The 13,943-nt window shown below is 45.6% G+C and overlaps 1 protein-coding gene across 1 annotated transcript in view; it reads right to left on the bottom strand.

Annotated features, from left to right (window-relative positions):
* Nucleotides 1-12,323, bottom strand: part of RAB39A (RAB39A, member RAS oncogene family) — a 36,823-nt gene extending 24,500 nt beyond the window's left edge. Inside the window, exon 1 of the mRNA XM_031016272.3 lies at nucleotides 11,958-12,323. Within this exon, the coding sequence (XP_030872132.2) occupies nucleotides 11,958-12,184 (227 nt within the window). The 5' untranslated portion in view covers nucleotides 12,185-12,323. The remainder of the gene's footprint in view (nucleotides 1-11,957) is intronic.
* Between the last annotated feature and the right edge of the window lie 1,620 nt (nucleotides 12,324-13,943).

The raw sequence follows: 13,943 nt of genomic DNA, 5'->3' as shown, positions 1-13,943 counted from the left end.
AAATTAATAATAATAATAAAAATAAAAATATTGCTTAAAGATGATATTCCCTGGTGTGTGTCTGTGTGTGTACCTCAGTATCACTTAAGGGGCTTACCTTTCTTTGCCACTGCTTGACAGAGCAGGCCAGAAGAAAGGAAATTCCCTCCAAATCAGTCAGGATTTGGAGAACCAGAACAAATAACTGGTTCTTTATATATTAAAATAAATATTTTTGGACAATTCCAAGAAATTCCTCTTCAAACTTTTAAGTCACATTGCTATGGAAGGTAAATTATCAAAAAATCATTGCATGCTAGCCAAATTGACTGACAATGCCTGGAAATTTCATCTCTCGGACTGAGTAAAGCACTTTTCTTCACACAACTTCACTGCGGTGATCAATGGACTCACAACCATATCTCTGACTTTTTCTAGCCCTTGTTTTGAAAGCTCAGCATGAAGCCAGTGAGTCAGAATAGGTGGTCACTGCTGTGGCATGACTAGAGAAAATTCCAACACCCATCAGCCACATATCAATACTTCTGCAACAGGGAAATGTTATTTCAAGATGAAATAACATTTCAAGGTGAGGTTCTATCTCTTTTGGTGTTCCTTCTCTTTAAAATATAAATACTCCAGGCAGGTCTCTCATTACGTTCTTTTCTTTTCTTTTTTTTTTTTTTTTTTTTGAGATGGAGTCTGGCTCTGTTGCCCAGGCCTGGAGTGCAGTGGCGTGATCTCGGCTCTCTGCAAGCTTTGCCTCCCGGGTTCACGCCATTCTCCTGCCTCAGCCTCCAGTTGGGACTACAGGCGCCTGCCACCATGCCCGGCTAATTTTTTTTTTTTTTTTTTGTATTTTTAGTAGCGACGGGTTTTCACTGTGTTAGCCAGGATGGTCTCGATCTCCTGATCTTGTGATCTGCCCGCCTCGGCCTCCCAAAGTGCTGGGATTACAGGCATGAGCCACCACGCCCGGCCACGTCATTTTGAACTATTAATGATTTTGTGTGTCTTGGTTGTTCAACTACTTCTCTCTCTTTTTTTTTTTTTGAGACAGAGTCTCGCTCTGCCGCCCAGGCTGGAGTGCAGTGGCACCATCTCGGCTCACTGCAACCTCCACCTCCCGGGTTCAAGTGATCCTCTGTGTTAGCCTCCCAATTAGCTGGGATTACAGGTGGATGCCACCAAGCCTGGCTAATTTTTTTCTATTTTTAGTAGGGACAGGGTTTCTCCAGCTTGGCCACACTGGTCTTGAACTCCTGACCACAGGCAATCTGCCTACCTCGGCCTCCCAAAGTGCTGGGATTACAGGCGTGAACCATCCACGTCCAGCCACTTCTCTCTCTCAAGCTAAGATAGAACATTAAGGAATGGGGCTGGGCTTGGTGGCTCATGCCTGTAATCCCAGCACTTTGGGAGGCCAAGGTGGGTGGATTGCTTGAGCTCAGGTGTTTGAGATCAGCCTGGGCAACATAGCAAGACCCCATCTCTACCAAAAATACAAAAAAAAAAAAAAATGCCAAGTGTGGTGGTGTATACCTGTGGTCCCAGCTACTCAGGAGGCTGAGGCGGGAGAAGCGGTTGAGCCTGGGAGGCAGAGGCTGCAGTATGTTGGGGAATGGGGGAAAGAACATTAAGAAATGACTTTTTGATTGAGATGTAGGGAGAATAAAAGGGGAGGATAAGTCAAGGTTTTACTATCCAAAAACATAAAGGAAGGTGGGAAGGTCTCACATGCCCCAAGAGTGAGCTTTACCTATTTTATAATTTTGCCTGTGGCTGGCCCAGGGCCCTCAGACATTTGGTGTACAATATTTAGTTTACTTCAGGATGTATTAATCACCTACACAGACTAATGCAACACTGAGGTTGTGGCTATATAATGCTAAACCAATTAATTTATTGGAGAAGAAAAGAAAGAAAAATAATCACAGGTTTTCAAATGTCTGGCTAGCTTCTAGACTATACTGATTATACAACCACACAAAATGTTCTGAATGCTCTGAGTAGACACTGAAAATAATCTTTTTCTTTTTCTTTTTTTTTTTTTTTTTTGAGACAGGTCCTCTCTCTGTTGCCCAGGCTGGAGTGCAGTGGCGCAGTCATGGCTCACTGCAGCCTCAACCTTTGGGACTCAAGTGATAGTCTTACCTCAGTCTCCCAAGTAGCTGGGACTACAGGGGCACACCACCATGCCCACCTAATTTTTTTTTTTTTTTTTATAGATGAGGTCTCACTATGTTGCCCAGACTGGTCTCGAACTCCCGGGCTCAAGAGATCCACTTGCTTTGGCCTCTCAAAGTGTTGGGATTACAGCCATGAGCCACTGTGCCTAAAAATGTCTGGCTACACAGATCATCTTTTGGCACTCTGGTGCACTTGTTAGAAATGATGCTGTCTCATTCTTTTTTTTTTTTTTTTTTTTGAGACGGAGTCTTGCTCTGTTGCCCAGACTGGAGTGCAGTGGCGTGATCTCGGCTCACTGCAACCTCCCCTTCCTGGGTTCAAGCAATTCTCCTGCCTCTGCCTCTCGAGTAGCTGGGATTACAGGTGTGCACCATACCCGGCTAATTTTTGTATTTTTAGTAGAGACTGGGTTTCACCATGTTGGCCAGGCTGGCCTCGAACTCCTGACCTCAGGTGATCCGCCCGGCTCAGCCTCCCAAAGTGCTGGGATTACAGGCGTGAGCCACCGTGCCTGGCCATCTCATTCTTATATACCATTTTACTCTCAAACACCATAAAATAGACACTTTGGGGGTGACTGCTCATTTCCCTTCTCTGTGAATTTCTCTTTCCAAAAAAGTGGACCTTTACAGATACATTTACATTATCTGACCCATAATACCTACTTAGTATATTTATGTTATAATACATTTCTATTATATGTCTGTGTAACTCAATAACCTGACTGCAGGGGAGCTGATTCACTGGATAGTTAAGTAGTCAATGAGATATTTTTTCTTTCAAGAGTTTGAATAAGAGGCTCAGAGACTGAGAGCTAGGAGCCAACAGAGTTGGAGAATGGAAATAGACTAGAGGGGAAGTCCACAAACTCTTGTTTTAAATTTTTTCATACTTCCTAGCTGGGCATGGTGGCAGGTGCCTGTAATCCCAGCTACTTGGGAGGCTGAGGCAGGAGAATCACTTGAACCCAGGAGGCGGAGCTTGCAGTGAGCCGAGATTGCGCCACTGCACTCCAGCCTGGGCGACAGAGCAAGACTCCATCTCAAAAAAAAAAAAAAAAATAGTAATAATTCCATACTTCCAAACACCTGGATGTTCAGTGAGCTTTTGCTTTCATGAAATCTGTATCATTTATAATTTATTCCCTATTAAACTAATTTGGGCCTGGTGCAGTGGCTCATGGCTGTAATCCCAACACTTTTGGAGGCCAAGGAGGGAGGATCACTTGAAGCAAGAAGTTCAAAACCAGCCTGGGCAATATAGCGAGACCCTGTCTCTACAAATTTTTTTTTTTTTTTAATTAGCTGGGTGCCACAGCATGTGTTTGTAGTCCTAGCTACTCAGGAGGCTAAGGTAAGAGGATCACTGGAGCCCAAGAGTTTGGGCTGCAGTGAGCTATGATTGTGCCACTGCACTTCAACCTGGGCCACACAGCAAAACTCTGTCTCTAAAAAATAAATAAATAAATGAATTTGGCTAGATTTCTACTACTTACAACACACTTTTAACTAAGACATTATATTACCTGATAATAGAACTATAGCTGACCTTTCTATTAACAATAACTTGGAACTACAGTAGACTGCAGTGATTATGGTCATCTCCGCTCTGTTACCTATGCAATTATGGACCCACCAATCGTTTTCTTCATTTGTTTTTTTTTTTAGAGGTGGAGTCTCGCTCTGTCACCCAGGCTGGAGAGCAGGGGCACAATCTCGGCTCACTGCAACCTTGCAACCTCCACCTTCTGGGTTCAAGGGATTTTCCTGCCTCAGCCTCCCAAGTAGCTGGGATTATAGGTGTGCACCACCATGCACAGCTAATTTGTTTTTGTATTTTTAGTAGAGATGGGGTTTCACCATGTTTGCCAGACTGGTACCAATCATTTTCTACTGAAGGAACAAAAAATCGTTTTCTTTTGAAGGCCATGAACCACAGTGAGGGAGCTGAGAATCAAATGAGGGACTTTTTAAAAAGAAACAAAACCAAAAACAACTAATTTAGTTTAGAGATTTTAAAAAGTCTCTTAAGAAGAAATTTAAAATGTTAATATTGCTTGCTTTTAAAATTAAGAACAGAGTACATAAATTAAATCACTTTGAAACATTAACTTTATATGGATGTTTGGAAGAGGCAGAAGAGAAAACAGACACATGCGGTAGCCAGTGGGAGAAGAGAAGATAAGCCAGTGGGATAAGGGAAGATAAGCTAAAAGGAAATGGAAGAGTAAGAGACACATTAAAATAAAAATGGGGAGGGGGGAAGAGGATGAAAGTAAACATCAGTATGGATAGACAGAGGAAAGGGGTAAAGAAAAAATAAAAATAAGCTGGAGGGGGACTAACGTCAGAGGCATTCGAACCAGAGTGACTCCATTTTGAGCAAGGGCTAGGAAAATGACGCCAGGTGCAGTGGCTCACGCCTGTAATGCCAGCACTTTGGGAGGCCGAGGTGGGCGGATCACTTGAGGTCAGGAATTCGAGACCAGCCTGGCCAACATGCTGAAACCCTGTCTCTACTAAAAATACAAAAACTAGCTGAGTATGGTGGCACACACCTGTAATCCCAGCTACTTGGGAGGCTGGAGAATTGCTTGAATCCAAGAGGGAGAGGTTGCAGTAAGCCAGGATGACACCACTGCCCTCCAGCCTGGGTGACAGAGCAAAACTGTCTCAAAAAAAAAAAAAAAAAAAGTGGCCAGGACTTGCTGGGCTGCATTCCCAGAAAGTTGGGCATTCCTAGCCTCTAGATGTTTATGGCTAAGGGAACAAATTAATAATGTTTACTAAACAGACCCAGACTTGGGAGTGTCCAGATATTCCAATATCTGGAGAACAAAGGCATTCCTAATTTTGCTTTAAAGATAATAATATTGATTCTTGCAAAATATGGTAATTAAGAAAATTAATCCTTTATTAGCTGGGCGCGGTGGCTCACACCTGTAATCCCAGCACTTTGGGAGGCCGAGGCAGGCGAATCACCTGAGGTTAGGAGTTCGAGACAAGCCTGGCTAACACAGTGAAACCCTGGCCCTACTGAAAATACAAAAAATTAGCCGGGCATGGTGGCAGGCGCCTGTAGTCCCAGCTACTCGGGAGGCTGAGGCAGGAGAATGGTGTGAACTCGGGAGGTGGAGCTTGCAGTGAGCCGAGATCGCACCACTGTACTCCAGCCTAGGCGACAGAGCCAGACTCTGTCTCCAAAAAAAAAAAAAGAAGAAGAAAGAAAATTAATCCTTTATCACAAACCCTTGTGGCAGAGAGCACATCTCCTCATATATATACAAGCATTGTACCATAGGGCGGATGCGTTCCTCCTCCTACTTTCAGGCACGTCCTACTCTGTCTGTGTAGTAGCTGTTCTTTCACCACTTTACTTTCTTAATAAACTTGCTTTCATTTTACACTGCAGACTTGCCCTGAATTCTTTCTTGTGCAAGATCCAAGAACCCTCTCTTGGGGTCTGGATCGGGACCCCTTTCCTGTAACAGTAAGACACCTGGCAAGGAGAAAGATACATAGCAGAAGAGGAGCTAGGGGAAAAAACATGGAGAGGCAGGCAAAGGCCGGGAAGATTTAGCGGTAATATAGTTAGGGGCTGCTCCCAGATTTTGTGGGGAAGGGAGAGGAGGGAGGCTGTCTCTATTTTTTTTTTTTTTTTTGAGACAAAGTCTTGCTCTTGTCCCCCAGGCTGGAGTGAAATGGTGTAATCTCGGCTCACTGCAACCTCTGCCTCCTGGGTTCAAGCGATTCTCCTGCCTCAGCTTCCTGAGTAGCTGGGATTACAGGCGCCTGCCACCACGCCTGGCTAATTTTTGTATTTTTAGTAGAGATGGGGTTTCACCATGTTGGCCAGGCTGGTCTCGAACTCCTGACTTCAGGTGATCCACTCACCTCAGCCTCCCAAAGTGCTGGGATTACAGGCGTGAGCCACCACGCCCGGCCTGAGGCTGTCTCTTATAGCACTTACTGCTTAAAGCCCTTAACCAAGTTAATTAATTGGTTAAGTTTGTCTGCAGGTCTTCCATTGCTACAAACCTCAAGTATTTAGTGGTTCTGCTCAAAGAATATGCTAAAGCAACTTATCAAGGGAGCTATTCCCAAATTATACTCCTTAGAGCACCAGTTATCATAGATTTTCTTTTTCTTCTTTTTGGAGACAGGGTCTAGCTCTGTCACCCAGGGTGGAGTGCAGTGGCATGATCATAGCTCACAGAAGCCTCGACCTCCTGGGCTCAAACCACCCTCCTACTTCAGCCTCCTGAGCAGCTGGGGATGCAGGTCCATGCCACCATGCCCAGCTAATTAAAAAAATTTTTTTTGGTTAGAGACAGGTTCTTGATTTGTTGTCTAGGCTGGTCTTGAACTCCCAGCTTCAAGTAATTCTCCTGCCTCAGCTTCCCAAAGTGTTAGGATTACAGACATGACTCACCGCATCCAGCCTAGATTTTCATATTTTAAAAATAGCCCCTAAAATAAATTGGGAAATACTAGGTTAATCAAAGTTAAACAGGTTTCTTTGCTGCAATACTTCTTCGAGCCTTTGATATGAATTTTTAAGAGAGTGCCATATGGAATACAGGGATTTTCAAACTTACTTGATCACAGAATGCTTCTTTTAAAAAGAATAACAGGCTGGGTGCGGTGGCTTACACTTGTAATCCCAGCACTTTGGGAGGCTGAGGCGGGTGGATCACTTGAGGTCAGGAGTTCGAGACCAGCCTGGCCAATATGGTGAAACCTCGTCTCTACTAAAAGTACAAAAATTAGTTGAGCTTGGGGCACCTGTAATCCCAGCTACTCAGGAGGCTGAGGCAGGAGAATCGCTTGGACCTGGAAGGCAGAGGTTGCAGTGAGCCGAGATTGCGCCACTGCACAAGAGCAAGACTCCATCTCAAAAAAAAAAAAAAAAAGAATCACAGGTGAGGCACAGTAGCTCATGCCTGTAATCCCAGCACTTTGGGAGGCCGAGGCGGGCAGATCACTTGAGATCAGGAGTTCGAGACCAGCTTGATGAAACCTCCATCTCTACTAAAAATACAAAAACTGGCCAGGTGCCGTGGCACATGCCTGTGGTCCTAGCTACTAGGGAGGCTGAGGGAGGAGAATCACTTGAACCTGGGAGGTGGGGGTTGCAGTGAGCCGATCGTTCCACTGCACTCCAGCCCCAGGTGACAGAGTGAGACTCTGACTCAAAAAAAAAAAGAAGAAAGAAATACATACATACATACATATATATACATGTATATACATATATATATGTATATATATGTATATATATATGTATATATATATATAAAGAATCACAGGAACGAGTGTTCTGCAGAGCACTCCTTGAGAGCACTGCACGAGGAGGACATTAATACCCCAAAGGCCAGGTAACGTCAGATAAAAGGTCAAACCTGGCTCAAAGCCTAGAGGTTTCCCATTCTACAGCTAACATTGCTATGTATTTATCTCATATTATATTCATATAACTTTAAACGCTTTTTATGGGAAAAGTTCAAAATTTCTATTCTTACATTTAATGCTCTCCATACACCTAGCTCTTCCAATGTAGTTATCCTTATTAACACTGTATTAAACAATATTCTCGTTTCCTTTACTGCTAAACTAATCCCAGCACTTTAGGAGGCTGAGGTAGGCAGATTACATGAGCCCAGGAGCTCGAGACCAGCCCAGCCACCATGGTGAAACCCCATTTCTACTAAAAATACAAAAATTAGCTGGGCATGGCAGCACACACCTGTAGTCCCAGCTACTTGGGAGGCTGAGGCATAATAATTGCTTGAACCTGGGAGGCATAGGTTTCAGTGAGCTGAGATCTGGCCACCACACCCAGCCTGGATGAGAGAGCGAGATTGTCTCAAAAAACAAAACAAAACCAAAAATTATAAAAAAGTGATTACTAGCTTCCCCTAACACCTACAATGCCAAAGGTATCTTTCCTACATCCTAGGCACATAATGGCCCAGTCTAAGTGTCTCCTTGTAACTAAGATCTCCCCAATGAATTGAGAGCCGAAAGAATCTATACCATGTTGGCCTCACTTGCTTAAAAGAAACTTTGCTTGGTATAGAGCTGCTCTTTCTCCTTCCCCTGAACTGACACACAGTGTGCTTATAACCCAGCTTTGCTCACGTAGATGATGGTAACATCCTAGGCATGGCAGAAAATTAAGGGAGAAGGAAACTGAATGATGGTCTGGTGCAGAACCACTCCACCAACTTGGACCACTCTATACACAAGAGAGAAATAAACTTTCATCTTTAATGAAGGCACTGTAATTCTAAATTTCCTTAATATACAAATCTACAGTTATGCTCACATATACATTATTTTTCTAAATCTTTTTCACTGGATTTTGTCCCTTTTTATTTCAGGCAAGTAGTTAGCCTCTATTAGCATGTTAGTCTGAACATTGAAAACTAAGGCTGGCCTGGCGCAGTGGTTCAGGCTTGAAATCCCAGCATTTTGGGAGGCCGAGGTGGGTGGATTGCTTCAGCCCAGGAGTTTCAGACCAACCTGGGCAACATGGCCAAACCCTGTCTTTACAAAAAAAGATACAAAAATTAGCTAGGCGTGGTGGTGTGCACCTGTAGTCTCAGGCACTTGGGAGGCTGAGGCAGGAGAATTGCTTGAGCCTGGGAGGTGGAGGCTGCAGTGAGCCAACATTGTGCCACTGCATTCCACCCTGAGTGACAGACCCTGTCTCAAAAAAAAAAAAAAAAAAAGAAGGAAAGAAAGAAAACGAAGGCTAATCATGATCAAAATTATCAACTCACTATCCTATTGTTCTGTAATACATTTATTATGCTTTCAAGCTACCTCATGAGCTAAGTAGGTTCCTTTTTGTCAGTTTATATCCAATCACCAATAAACCTTCAAACATGACATTTCCCACAAATTCTTCATGATATGATTATGACTAATGACAGGAATACATCTTCATGACGTATAGTACCTTTCTATAAAATAAAATATGCAACGATATCTATTATTCAAAATTAGAATCTGTAATTTCTTGATGCAAGATACAGAATGATTTAATAGTAATTGTTTTAAATGCAATCTTAAGGTAAAACATGCTGGTAAATGAGAGAAAAGCAAGTATTTGGAGGTAGCTACTGAAATACGTATGTATTTACAAACAGAACTTTGGTAAAGAGCCAAACAAAATAAATTATGACTCACTGTCAGTAAACATTCCCTAAATGTCCTTGCATTATAATGCGAGAGTTACTGTTTGGTTTTAATAATGTATATAAAATGAATTATTATTTACATTCTTCTTCAAGGCATTAAAAAACAATCATCTAGGCCAGGCACGGTGGCTCACGTGCCTGTAATCTCAGCACTTTGGGAGGCTGAGGTAGGTGGATCACCTGAGGTCGGGAATTCAAGACCAGCCTGACCAACATGGGGAAACCCCCGTCTCTACTAAAAATACAAAATTAGCCAGGTGTAGTGGTGCATGCCTGTAATCCCAGCTACTCGGGAGGCTGAGGCTGCAGAATTGCTGGAACCTGGGAGGTGGAGTTTGCAGTGAGCCGAGATCGCGCCATTGCACTCCAGCCTGGGCAACAAGAGCGAAACTCCGTCTCAAAAAAAAAAAAAAAAAAAAAGTTAAAAAACAATCATCTGTATCATCTATTTAGCAGAAAGGTCTTTAAAGTCTAACAAATTAATTATCATTTAATTTCTTGTCAATAAGTTGAGCTACTTATTTTTTTTGAAACTGAGTCTGGCTCTGTCACCCAGGCTGGAGTGCAGTGGTGTGATCTCGGCTCACTGCAAACTCTGCCTCCCAGGTTCAAGCGATTCTCCTGCCTCAGCCTCCTGAGTAGCTGGGACTATGGGCACGCACCACCATGCCCAGCTAATTTTTGTATTTTTGGTAGAGACAGGGTTTCACCTTATTGGCCAGGCTGGTCTTGAACTCTTGACCTTGTGATCCACCCGCCTCAGTATCCCAAAGCGCTGGAATTACAGGCGTGAGCCACCCTGCCCAGCCAAGTTGAGCTACTTTTAAGGAACTAATTAAACACAATAAGATTTTATTACCCATGTGTCTTGTAGTTGCAACTCAAAGTAGCTTTTAGAAGTTTAAGACATAAAGGTTTTTATTGTATTCACTTCAGAGGGGGGGTCAAGAGCTAAAAGCAAATGCTTTTTTTCTGAGCCTGATATATCACAAAGTTTACCTCTGATTGAGATCACATGTGAAGGAATTTGCAATCAACTTAGAATGGTAGAACTGGAAGGAATGTTAGAGATCACGACGACTTTCATTTTACAGATGAGGAATCAAACGTTTGAAAAATTATTTTAATAAAAGGAGGCTTCTTGAAAAGGAAAAACATTTTTCATGGAATTCTAAGTGTTGTACAAATCCAATCAATAATCTTTTAACACCTCTCTGAAGGGCTGGCCTTACCATCTTTCCACTTCACACACACGAAAACTAAGGTATAAGCAAGCTAAGCAGTTCACTCATTATCTCTATGAATCAGCATCATTGCTAGGAACGGAAGCCAAAACTTTGAATGTTGGACCATTCTCACAGATGTAGGCTGATCTCATTCGCAGTGATGCTGGCTGGGGGCGAGGGGAAGCCATGTTTGGGAAGTCCCCTCATGGAACACTGCATTTCACAAGCAGAGTACTTGCTGACTAACGCAAAATGCTTCCTTAAATGAGTTCCAATGGATAATGCAGTCTTTAAGAAACAAAACAGTACAATACATCAGTTTCACCATCTTCCTCTAAAACGAAGTGCCTTTGAATCCCAGACATTTAAAATTTGCTTTAAACCTGCTTCCATCTCAAATATTCAGGAAATGCATATAATTTCATTTACTTTTTATTTACACAAGTCGCCTTTGTGAAACCCTTCATGTCCCCAGCGGATATTTAGGAGACTATTCATTTGGATCCCTCCTTCTGTCTTTAGAAATATTATCACCCTGGAACGTTAAGTACTGATCATAAGCAAAATTAAAGTTCCTGGCAAATCTCAATATACGTCTTTTTCCCACCAAACATGACAAACTTCTAAAGACAACTCAACCCTTCACACACACACACACACACACACACCCTCAGCTGTGCCAGTGTCCCTGATGTTGCATCTAGTTAACCTACAAGACCCATTCCCACGGGTCATGACCCAGTATTTCTGATGACCACATTCAGTGCTGTGAGGTGCCCAAACCATTACCGCATCCACCTCTCTGTGAACCATGCCCAGTGAGCTCATGCAGGAACCTGGGTTGGAGCGCTCCTTGCTGTGAAGCTAAAGGATCCATCACGAATCTGGGAACCCTCCCTCGCGGTTCTCCCCGGCCACACAGCGTGGGAGCCGCTGGGTTAGGGCAGGAAAAGGGGCGCCTGCTTGGAGGAGGGTGGTCGGGTCATGCTGTGCGCAGCCAGGGAAGCCGAGTTTGGGAAGAAGGCAGCCGGGGAGCCGGAGGGGATAAAAATACCCACAGGGGCTGAAAGAGTTGGGGAAGAGGGGGCGGCGAGGACGACCCCGGTTCAGGCGGGAAAGGAAAGATGGAAAGGGGGCGCAGGAAATGGGCGCCAAAGAAAGAAGTGAGAAATTGCGGAGGAGGAAGTCGTCCCTGGAAGAGGAGGGGCAAAGGGGAAGCGAGAATGGAGTGTTTGCACTTTCGAGAGGGAAGGGCCAGAGCCTCTCCCGACCAGGGCCGGCGGGGCGGACGCCTGGGGAAGGGGCGTCCGGGCGGGCTGAGGGGGCGGCGCGGTGCCCAAGGTCCCCGGGGTCCCTACCTGAACCGCTCCTGTCCCGCCGTGTCCCAGAGCTGTAGCTTGATCCTCTTGCCCGGCTCGATCTCCAGCAGGCGGGAGAAGAAGTCCACGCCGACGGTGGGGTCGCAGGCGGGGGAGCGCAGCCCGGGGAAGCGGCCCTGGGTGAAGCGGTGCAGGAGGCAGGACTTGCCCACGGTGGAGTCCCCGATCACGATGAGGCGGAACTGGTAGATCCAGATGGTCTCCATCGCTCACGTGCCCCGCTGGCTCCCGGGCCGCCCCACCCGCGGGCTAAGTTCGGCGGCGGGAACTGTCCTTTCAGCACCTCGCGGGCGCCCGCCCGCCGCCTTCCAGCATATTCCTGCGGCTGCGGCCGCCGCCTGGTGCCCGCCCTCTCGGGAGAGAGAGGCGGGGCCAGGCCCGGCTAGGGGCGGGGCCTCGGGACGGGGGCGGGGCGGGGGCGGTGGCGCGTGGGAGGGGGAAGCAGGTTTGCTGCCGCGAACTCCCGCCCCTGACCGGCTGCAAATCACTCTCCCTCAACGCTCACTGGGCGCCGGCAGGAAAGTGGGCGTGGCGGGAAGACGTGACAGCAGCAACAACCAAGGAAAATGAAGCAAGGTCTCAACTCCGGGAGGGTCAGCCAATGAAAAGTGAGAGTCGTTTTCTTACAGGCGTCAGGGCGGGTTGGTCAGATTAGGGCTCTGATTTTGGAAGTCCCTGAGGCCATAACTTGGGTCATTGCTTTGCTTCCTCTTTTTTTTTTTTGTCCCCCAGGCTGGATTGATGTGGTGAGAGCTCGGCTCATTGCAGCCTCAAGCGATCTGCCCACCTCAGCCTCCCAAGCAGCGGGGACCACGGGTGTGAGCCATCACACCTGGCTAATTTTCTTCTGGGTTAAAAAAAAATTTTTTTTTTAGAGATGTGGTCTCGCTATGTTGCTTAGGCTGGTCTCAAACTCCTGGGTTCAAGCGATCCATCCACCTCAGCCTCCTGAGTAGCTGGGACTACAGGCGGGGGCCACCACATCCCGCTAATTTTCTAACTTTTTGTAGAGATGGGGTCTTGCTGTGTTGCCCAAGCTGGTCTCGAACTCCTGACCTCAAGTGATCCTCCAGGCTCAGCCTCCCAGTGCTGGGATTACAGGTGTGAGCCACCACACCCTGCTTTCTTGTCTTGATGAGAGCCACCTCCAAGGCATTTTAAGGTGAAGGAGTTTTGGGCAGGATTGAAATAAATTTGCACAGCCAGTTCTGGGTGCTTCTAGCAAGGGCTCTGGCTGTTGCTGCGTGCTGCCACTGTCTGTTCTTCACTGCTATGAGTACCACAGAAGAGTGAGAAACGCCAAGTATCATCCCCATACCCTCTGGGGCCCTCCAACCCTGGGGACAGTGGCAAAAAAAAAAAAAAAAAAAAAAAAAAAAAAAGCCGGGGAAACGTTGAGAAGCTCATGAAATTTTCAGCTCTCCTTGGTCTCCATTGTTTAAGTCAGAAAAAAGCGAACAGGTGGTCTCTTAGCTCATGTCTGATTAATGATGTAAGTAAACAAAGCAGAACTTAAATTCTGGTGAGATCTTACTACTTTCTTGTGCCTTTCCTCAAATTGAGTAATAGTGACGTCAAGGTTTATCTTTAAAAAGTTAAACAGTTTAAAAGTGTGTGTTAGGCCGGGCGCGGTGGCTCACGCCTGTAATCCTAGCACTTTGGGAGGCTGAGGCGGGTGGATCACCTGAGTCAGGAGTTCGAGACCAGCCTCAACATGGAGAAACCCCGTCTCTACTAAAAATACAAAATTAGCCGGGCGTAGTGGTGCTTGCCTGTAATCTCAGCCACTCGGGAGGCTGAGGCAGGAGAATTGCTTGAACCCGGGAGGCAGAGGTTGTGATGAGCTGAGATCGTGCCATTGCACTCCAGCCTGGGCAACGAGCGAAACTCCATCTCAAAGAAAATAAATAAATAAATAAAAGTGTGTGTTTAGGCCGGTCGCAGTGGCTCACGCCTGTAATCCCA

Source organism: Gorilla gorilla, chromosome 9 (assembly GCF_029281585.2).
Source record: "Gorilla gorilla gorilla isolate KB3781 chromosome 9, NHGRI_mGorGor1-v2.1_pri, whole genome shotgun sequence".
Taxonomy (NCBI): Eukaryota; Metazoa; Chordata; class Mammalia; order Primates; family Hominidae; genus Gorilla; species Gorilla gorilla.
The sequence above is the reverse complement of the archived record's forward strand: the minus strand, read 5'-3'. Positions and strand labels throughout refer to the sequence as shown.